This window comes from Bolinopsis microptera, chromosome 1, assembly GCF_026151205.1.
Source record: "Bolinopsis microptera isolate Bmic1 chromosome 1, MBARI_Bmic_1.0, whole genome shotgun sequence".
Taxonomy (NCBI): Eukaryota; Metazoa; Ctenophora; class Tentaculata; order Lobata; family Bolinopsidae; genus Bolinopsis; species Bolinopsis microptera.
This window is the reverse complement of record NC_087072.1, coordinates 9,150,466-9,160,269: the sequence shown is the minus strand read 5'-3', so window position 1 is coordinate 9,160,269 and position 9,804 is coordinate 9,150,466. Positions and strand designations below refer to the sequence as shown.

Genomic DNA, 9,804 nt, shown 5'->3' with positions numbered 1-9,804 from the left:
TGACCTAGACCTATGATTCTAACGATGCAGCGAGCGGTGTAGGAGATGAAATGCAAACTACACAAAATTTTTTACAAGTTCTTGAGACTCCACCGAGATGTTTTAAAGTCCCCTGTTTCAAGTACAGTTGAAAAAATTTCATGTAGGCAAAAAAAACGGGCAATGCAGAATCTTTGAAAAAGAATAGACGGATGTTACAGTAAAATGCTTTGGATGGCCCTAAACGTGGACTGGAAGGAACATCGCACCAACAAAGAGGTCTTTAAATCACTCCCAAGAGTTAGTTCGAAGATACAGGCCAGAAGAATGAGGTCGGCTGGGCACATCAGAGATCCAGCGATATGATGACCTGGGCAGTACACAACTTCTCCTTCGCGAACCTAGCCATGGGACCAGAGGGAGGGGCAGACCACCGCTCACTTTCATCGATAACCTAATAAGTGACACCGTACTCAAGAACACTGGGGAGATTAAGGAGCTTATGGCGGACAGAAAGCTTTGGAGACACATCATTGAGACTCGGACTCTGAAGCCGCCTTAAGTCAAGTAATTTAAGTCCATGTGCTTTGACTTGCCCTTGACCTTCGTCATAGCCTCCTTCCATAATCCATGACAGGAGAACACATTTGCCACATTTGGCACATTTCCACTTTGTGCATTCATATGGATTATATCTCGATGATCCGAGACATCCTGTTTGCTATCGTGATAACATACTATCAATATAAACACACTCATATACTATGTAAACTATCTATTAAGTTAAGACATGAGAACAACACGTAGGTAAGACTCAGTGGGAAATAATTCACATTCAATACAATTAATGAAATGGCTAGAATTTTGTTTAAATTTTGTTTAAAAAACCCAAAAAAAACCCAAAAAAAAAACCCAATCCCAGTATTACCTTTTCTTGGGTAGGAGTTGGGTTTTTTGGGTTACACCCCCCCAACTGTTATATATTGTATTATTACTATAATTGATATTGTTATATTTACTAATCATATTTACTAATCAATGAACTTCCCTAGCCTCTTATGGCTAGTTCCAAATAGACTGTTCCTTGTTATATCAACTGGCGACGAGGATGGCAAACAAGTTGGAGAACCTGTCACTAATGGCGGACGTGAAAAGTTGGTTAGAAAGGTTTGATTTTCACGCCCTGGCCAATTCTTGGATGGGGACAGTGCCGGACCTAGCAGAAGACAGCAGTAACGCAGCAGAGCGAACCTTGATCATAAAAAAGAATGTAGCGGTGTTCATATCTAAATGTGATGCTGAAATATTCAAGCTTTTAAAAGCTTTGTGTGCGCCGGAGAATGTAGCTGACTCGAACCATCCAAGACTGAGGAAGTTGTTATTGGACCACCTGGCACCGGCACCTACTAAATTCGCTCAAAGGCACAAATTTAGGAGTGGACGTCAGCAGTCAGATGAGTCTGGAGCCAGCTTTATATCAAGATTAAGGTCACTGGCAAATGAGTGTGAATTTGGCACAAACTATAACGAAGCTTTGCTAGATCAGATTCTGTGCGGTCTGAAGGACGAGAAACTGGTATCGGAACTGTTGGTCAAAACAGATTTGGATCTGGAAACAGCCATAAGAGAAGCGCTCAACAGAGAGCAAGCTCAGAAAGAGGCTCAAGGAATGCATGGTAGTATGTCTGCCACAGTGAACAGTGTTAAGTATAGTAAACATCCAACATTCAAGAGAACAGTAAATAACCCTTATCTGAAGAAGGGGGAGTCATCTCAAATGGACAAAAAACAATATCAGCCGGAAAATTGGGACTCAAACAACAAATCAAAAACCAAGTGTAAGAAGTGTGGTTTAAGGGGTCATGAGGCTGATAAATGTGAGGTGAGATGTTACAAATGTTCGGGACTTGGGCACATCAGTAGCAAGTGTAGGAATAATTGGAACAAGCGAGATGTCAACAATGTAGACAGCGATGCAGAACTACAAGAGTTTGACGACAACTGCAACAGCATTCTCGACGAGGAGTTTTATGGGCTTCAGTGTAACTTCATAGAAGTTAATGAGCGATCACAGTTGCATGATAATTGTTCCATAATTGTAAATTCTTTGGGGATTTGTACGATTTCTCGGTTGCATGAAAATATTGCTGATTCCAAGTTTAAATTGAATAGTGCTGAATCTAATTCTAATTCTGATAAATTGATTTATGATGTGAACCAGTTGGAAGGTAAACCGACAGTTGATGTATTGATTAACGGTAAAATCTTAAATATGGAATTTGATTCTGGTTCGGCGGTATCTGTTGTCAGTAAACGTGTCTTAGTGTCCTGTGGTTTGTCAAGTTTAACATTACAACCCAGCAGGAAAACACTGAGAGTGGCTAGTGGACAGCAGGTGATCGTGGATGGCTATGCAGTGGTGGATGTGACAATGAATGGTAAAAAAGTTCCGGACTTGCACTTGTATGTAGCCGAGGATTTCCCAACTTTGTTAGGGAGACCCTGGATAACTAAGTTCTGTGGTGAGAACTGGCTAGACAAGCTGCTAAGTACCAGGTTGGTCAACCGTTTGGCAATTGAGACAACCCAGCGTTCTGAAGATTCTCAGCAGGTGAACAACTGTGAGAAATGTGCAGGTAGCGACGGTAGAGGGAGACCAATGATGCAAACTGATGGGACCAACGTGAAGAATGATTTAAAACTGAATGATGACTGTACCAGAGTGGATCAGTGCAGAAGTTTGGAGGAGCTCAAACTGAGTGATGTGTTCAAATCGGGACTTGGACTAGTGAAGGATGTGGAGGCGAGTTTGGTCCTGCGAGACGACTCCAAGCCTATAATGTTGAAGGCTAGAAACCTGCCGTATGCCTTGAGACACAAAGTTGAGGATGAACTTAACTCAATGGTTGAAAGCGGTATCCTGTCCAAAGTAGATGATAGCCCGTGGGGGACTCCTCTAGTTCCAGTAAAGAAAGACGGAGGTGAGTCTGTTCGAATATGTGGAGACTACAAGTCAACGTTGAACAAGTGTGTGAGCACCCGACAGTACCCTTTGCCCACAGCGGAAGAGTGCTTTAATACAGTTCGGGGTGGCCTTAAGTTTTCAAAAGTGGACATCAAGAAAGCTTACAATAACATCCAGATTAGAGAGGAGGACCGAGTCTTGACGACACTTAACACACACAAAGGACTGTACCAATGGAATAGATTACCCTATGGTATCAGTAGTTCTGCAGCAATCTTTCAGTCAATAATGGATGATACCCTACGCGGTGTGCCGATGACTTGTTGCAGAATAGATGATATCCTAATATCGGGTAAAAATGACGAAGAGCACTTGATTAACCTGAACAGAGTGATTTCTCGCTTGGAGAGACGTGGATTCAAGTGCAAACTCGAGAAAACCTGCCTTATGGAGAAAGAAGTGATTTACTTGGGACACCGAGTATCAGCAGAGGGGATACAACCGGTACAGAGTAAAGTAGACAGTTTAAAGTTGGCTCCTGAACCCAAAAACGTGGACCAACTGGTCAGTTTTCTGGGTGCAGTGAACTACTATCGACGATATTTATCGAACCTGTCATCTGTTATTGCTCCCCTAGATAGGTTAAGAGCAAAGGGAGTGCCGTGGAAGTGGTCCAATGAGGAGCATGAAGCGTTCCAAAGTTTGAAGAACTTGTTGTGTTCTCGTCGTGTGTTGACATTCTACAACCCTAAGCTACCTCTGAAACTCGATACGGATGCGTCTAAATCTGGAATAGGAGCAGTATTATCTCACATAATGCCTAATGGAGAAGAACGCCCGATCGAGTATGTGTCACGAACCTTATCGTCTGCAGAAAGGAACTATGCACAAATGGACAAAGAAGCTTTGGCAATAGTATGGTCAATAAAGAGACTGCATATCTATCAGTTAAACAAAAATTTCAGTTAAACCAGTTATCTCTATGGAAGGAGATTTAAACTGGTCACGGATCACAAAGCTTTAGTTCGAATCTTTGGAGACAAACCAATTCCAGAGATGACAGCTAACCGGATAACAAGGTGGGCCTTGTTCCTGATGAACTACCAATACGACATCGAGTATCGCACCACAAAAGATCACGCAAATTGTGATATGCTGTCGAGACTACCAAAGGAGGTGAGACACCCAACTGTGGTTAAAGATGACTGTTTGGATATGTTTTCTCTGACAGTGAGTGAAGCCATGCTCAACGCCGAGTTGGTGGCTCGAGAAACGAAGAAAGATCCGATACTGAGCAAGGTTTTGTGTTATATTCTGGAAGGATGGCCAGATTACCTGAAATGTGAGGGAGAACTAGCATCTTTTTGGAGCAGGAGAGACGAGCTGACAGTGGAACTAGGCTGTGTGACCTGGGGAGCTCGAGTGGTCATCCCTGTAAAGTTGAGAGATACTGTGATACGTATATTACATTCGACCCACATTGGTATGTCAGGTATGAAGAGCTTAGCTCGTTCTTATGTATACTGGCCTCGTCTTGACACACAAATCGAGGATACTGCTCGGACGTGTGAGACGTGTGGCAAGTACGGTAAGAACCTACCCAAACTGGTAGATCATCCGTGGGCTAGAGCAACAGCACCATTCCAACGGGTCCATGTAGACTTTGCTGGGCCTTTCTTAGGCAGTATGTGGCTCTTACTGGTAGATGCTTATAGTAAATGGCCTGAAGTAATTCAGATGAATGCTAATACAACATCTAGAGCAACAATTCGTGCATTAAGATCGATATTTGCACGAACAGGTATTCCTATGACACTAGTATCCGACAATGGACCCCAGTTTGTGTCTGAGGAAATCGAGAGTTACCTGCGCTCCAACGTTGGGGACTCACGGACCAACCTACCTGGTTGCTCCACAGGTGAAGCTGATCGAGCTGACTGCTGAGGAATAACATTTGTTGTCATGTGGTCGGAAACAGGTATATGTGACTCCGCTCTCTGTCGTCTACGTTCCAGGACCTCGTTTAGTTTTTGACCCTTCATCATTGAATATCGGTCCCCGTCCTCTGTCAACCGTCGTCTTTGACTCCCCAAACGTTAATGTGGCTCTTGCTATGTGTTGGTTCAGCCGAATTAATTATTATATAATCAAGTTTATTTTTCTCGTTAGTTGTCATCCGGCCAAACATTAAGCAACTTATATTGCAGTACCATTTATCATTGTAACATGATAATGTTGTAATATGTACCATATGTCATTGTAACTTTGCATGGCTGAAATGTAACGCTTGATTTATATATATAATGATTAATTGAATTTTCAAATAAAAAAAATGGAGTGAAACACGTCACAGTTCCGACCTATAGCCCAAAGTCAAACGGAATTTGTGAACGCTTGGTGCAAACCTTTAAAGGAGCTTTAAAGAAAATGAATGAGTCGAGTAAAGACGTGAGTAAAAATCTATATGATTTCCTGTTAACATATAGAAACACCCTGCATTCGTCTACTGGACAAACACCAGCAGTTTTAGCTTGGAACAGATCGCTGAGGTTTAGTCTACACCAGATAAAACCAGCCGACCACATGTAAACCGTGATTAATTGAGATGAATTTAGGGTAATATTGTGTAATATGTAGGTAGTGTAATGATTATAATAAGGCGGTCGTGGTGTCCAGTATGTGACGGTAGTATTTTGGGCATATATTAGTATACGACAGTTATTGCAGTTTAAGTGCAGAGAGGTCAGTTTAACATATGTTTGGGTCAGTACGAGGTTGAATTATGGAGGGTTTACAGAATACTAGTGTTACAATGTTGCGGCTATCGACAGGATAGTTTGAGATTCCAGGGAAATGAAGGATTGTTTAGACTATCAGGGGCGAGAGGAAAATACGATTAGCCTTTTGAGATCAGGAGTGCCAGTTTACCCGATCGAGAGGGGGGTCATTTTGATACCGGGCAGGTTCTGTAGCTAGAACCTGTTAAGGTTAGGTCGTTTGGTTAGGTAGATGGTTATAGTGGTAAGTATAAGATTGGCGGCCGTAGAATAGTGGAGCATTACGTAATTACTGTTATCAGGCTTGGTTGTGGCCGACACCAGGGGATGTCTTGACAACACTGGGCTCTGGCAGAGCGGGAGTCAGCGCTGGTTGACTTAGATAGGTAAAGCTAGACTAAGAGTAGGAGCTAGAACCGGTTAAGGTTAGGTCGTTTAGTTAGGTAGATGGTTATAGTGGTAAGTATAAGATTGGCGGCCGTAGAATAGTGGAGCATTACGTAATTACTGTTATCAGGCTTGGTTGTGGCCGACACCAGGGGATGTCTTGACAACACTGGGCTCTGGCAGAGCGGGAGTCAGCGCTGGTTGACTTAGATAGGTAAAGCTATATTAAGAGTAGGATTAACGGCAGGAAGTAGGTTGCGTAATATTTGAGGCAGTATGAATCGGAGCAATTAGGAATTTGTTGCACAGCATTTGAGGCAATATGAGTCTAAGTGACTAAGCGTTGGTTGAGCAAATATTCGATTATTCATTGTTCAGTTAAGTACCTTGGGCACCTTTATTATACCCCTTGTTTGCATTCTCACCCTATTCGATAGAGGGTCATGGTTGATACCAGACTAGTGTAAGGGACCAGGACCAGTTATGGTTGGGGCCTGGTGAGCACGGATGGAACGTGTCGTTAGAGGTTTAGAATCGACAGTGGTTATTTCAGGGCACCTAGATTAGGCAGGGTCAAGGCGAGTTGACCGTGCTATCCGTGTTTTATGTTGCAGCACTAGATCGCTGAGCGTTTATGGGCGATACGAGTCTGGTTAATTAGGATTTGAAGTAGAGGTTGTCGAATTATTCATTGTATTGTTTCATAGTTTAACTTTGTTTACCCTTTATTATCACGCTCGTTTCCATTGTCCAAACCCTTAATTAAATGCAAATAAACTTCGAACCGAGAAGCAAGTGTCCACTGCTTACAAATGGCGCGAACGGTAGGATCCTATTTTATTATAGGATAGTTTGTTTTGTATTTTAATTAAGGTAATGGAGACTATTTAGTGTGTGAGAGTGAGTCGACAGAGGTCAGGAGTATTTGTAAATATGTAACGTAAACGTAATATTATACAGTGTTGTCAGTTACCATTGTTAGACTAGTGCAGTGCAAGAGCAGTAAAGCTGTAAAGGAATGCTCGGTGAAGTGTAAGAGTTTAAATGGTATTTTTGGGGTTTCTTTCATCATGGAGGGGACAGGGGGTTAGATACCGGAGAGGCACAGGTTAGGAGGGGTTATTTTGGGAAGTATATGTCCGTCCGTTGAGGGATTGGTTCGAGAGAGTGTTTTGATGAGTTGATTCAGGGATAACCGGGTCTTATTTTAAGTTTTAAGACGGCAGACTTGACATACTTTCAGCCACCAGAGCCTCAGTGGGAGTGGCTGCCTGCTGAACCGTTCTGTAGTGTGTCAGACTTGTTTTCTTTTAGTAGCGCTACGTATTGTGATATCATGAAAGAGATAGAGGAAGAGATAGAGGAAGAGATAGAGAAAGAGATAGAGGAAGAGATAGAGAAAGAGATAGAGGAAGAGATAGAGGAAGAGATAGAGGAAGAGATAGAGGAAGAGATAGAGAAAGAGATAGAGGAAGAGATAGAGGAAGAGATATTATATAAATAAGACCCGGGTGATGCTAGCATTGGAGGTTGAAGAGAGGTTATTCTGAGAGTGGTGACGTCACTTGTAGGGAATTAGAGCGGTGTATTGATTTGAAAACTTGGAACGTTTTGAAGGGGTTTTTAAATTTGAGGGGTGCCAGGGTATGGTATTTTCTATGATGAAAGAAACTAGGACTACTTTTCTGTGAAGAGAGTGTTGAATTGACTGTCCGAATATTTGAATATGAGGAACTGACTGAGATTAAGTCATGGAGTGACGGTGTGAGACACCGATTTATCAATTAGATTAAAAACCGAGCAATAGAGAGCTGATAAGCGAGAGCTTTAATTATTACATTTGACCTGTACACTGGTTATTTTAATTATTACATTTTAATTCGTACACTGTTAAAGAGCGGGATAATATTTGCATCGTAAGTAGTACAGTGTTGAAGAGAGAGACAGTGTTTGTATTTTAATTAGTACATTGTTGAAGAGAGAGACAGTGTTTTTAATACTTTCAACACTACTATATAACAAATAATTGGAGTACAGTGGTTAGTCATGGAAGCGGTACTGAGAGAGGAATTGGCAGAGATAAAGATAGCTAATGAGGTAATGATGAGAGCGCGGCAGGAGGCTGAGCTAGCAAACGAAGAGTTAAGGACTCAATATGATGAATTGAGGCAGCAGGGAGCACAGCTAAGAAGAGATGGATTCAGAGAGGGTAAGTTAGAAGCTATGCAGGAGAATGAGACCGAAAAGAAGAGAATCAGAGAAGCGAACAGAGCAGTGGGTAAGAAATACCCATTAATGAAACCTCGGATGTTTGTGCTGGGGAAACACAGCTTTAGGACCTTCCTGAGCGGGTTTAAAATATTTGCCAATGCTGCGGACATCTTGGATGAAGACTTGGTGGACATGATCATGACGTACTTGGACCCCAAGGCACAGAGGAGAGTGGAGACCCTACGATTAACCCGGGACGAGAAGAGAAATTTAGAGGCGAGTTTGGAGAGGATGACAGAGGTGCTATGTGATGTGCATTCAAAGGCGGAGTGCAGGAAGAGACTTTTTGAGATGCGTCAGAAAGAGGAAGAGACAATTTCGGATTTTGCAGCTAGAGTCACTGACATGGCGGATGCGGCATATGCACCGGAGGAGGAGGGGATCAAGAAGACCATCAGGCTAGATGTATTTACAGCTGGGGTATTAAAGGATGAAATCGGGATCGAGTTAATCAAGTCAGAATTGGAAGATTTTGAGGCCGCGCTAAAGAGGGCAGTTAAGTTGGATGGGATCCTGGCGAGTCGTAACGCTAAACCAGTGAAGAATGAGGAGGAACTTTTGTTCCAAATCAGGGAGGATATAGAGATGGATGAGGGAGTGATAAACCGAGTGATGGAAGAGAACCGGCCGAGAAGAGACATCGGTGCTTGTTACACCTGTGGACAGCATGGACATTTCGCAAAGGAATGTAGAAAGCCCCCTACTTGTTATGGATGCGGGAGACAGAGTCATATTGCAATGGATTGTGCGCAAGGACACAGTGGCCGAGGAGGGCTTCAAAGAGAGCAAGGGAACTTCAGAAGAGGAGGAGTACAGCAAAGAAGACCAATGGGAGACAGGTGCTTCAGATGCAATAAGAGAGGACATAGAGCGGATCAATGTGTGACTTGCTTCAAGTGTGGTGTTGCTGGGCATGTAAGTACCCAGTGTAACCATGGACAGGGTAATCAGGAGGCAGGGCAGGAACGAGTGAGAGAAGGACTGCAGTCATTGAGGGGACAAGGGAACTTTAATGCCAGCCCTTATAATAACAGTTCTTTAAACTAATACACGCTCCTGAAGGTAGTGGACCCTCTCCAAGGAGGAAGACCATAGCGAGAGTCCTTCCTGAATCCTGGGGAAAGATGATGGGAAGAGAGGAGTCCCATTTAGAAGCGGTACCTGATAAACAAGAGCAAGCCGAGGAGGAGAAGAGGGGTTCTAATGTAGTAAAGCAGAAAGAGGAGAGCCAGAAAGGGGAAAAGAGGGGTTCCAGCTGGCATGGGGGTTAGCGAGAGTCCTTCCTGAAATAGAAGAGTCCCTTTTAGAAGCGTTACCTGGTAAACAAAAACAAGCCGAGGCAGATAATAGGGATTCTGATGTAGTGGAGCAGAAGGAGTGGAAGTTTCGAGTGAAACTGAAACTTCAATAGAAGAATCTGGTAAT

At 43.0% G+C, this 9,804-nt stretch overlaps 1 protein-coding gene across 1 annotated transcript; it reads left to right on the top strand.

Moving 5' to 3' along the window:
* The first annotated feature begins 1,087 nt into the window (after positions 1-1,087).
* Positions 1,088-7,612, top strand: LOC134812960 (uncharacterized). The gene is made up of 6 exons (XM_063820631.1): positions 1,088-2,021; positions 2,201-2,207; positions 2,344-3,789; positions 3,934-4,628; positions 4,764-4,822; positions 7,352-7,612. Exons 1-6 carry the CDS (start codon positions 1,088-1,090, stop codon positions 7,610-7,612), a joined length of 3,402 nt encoding a protein of 1,133 aa, XP_063676701.1.
* The last annotated feature ends 2,192 nt before the right edge of the window (positions 7,613-9,804 follow it).

What these genes read in the sequence shown, in the direction of transcription:
- LOC134812960 (XM_063820631.1), top strand. Translation starts at nt 1,088, where the DNA reads ATGGCAAACAAGTTGGAGAACCTGTCACTAATGGCGGACGTGAAAAGT. An exon ending in GGAGAAGAACGCCCGATCGA is followed by an intron (nt 3,790 to 3,933) that starts GTATGTGTCACG and finishes TCTCTATGGAAG; the next exon opens with GAGATTTAAACTGGTCACGG. An exon ending in TGCTGGGCCTTTCTTAGGCA is followed by an intron (nt 4,629 to 4,763) that starts GTATGTGGCTCT and finishes CTATGACACTAG; the next exon opens with TATCCGACAATGGACCCCAG.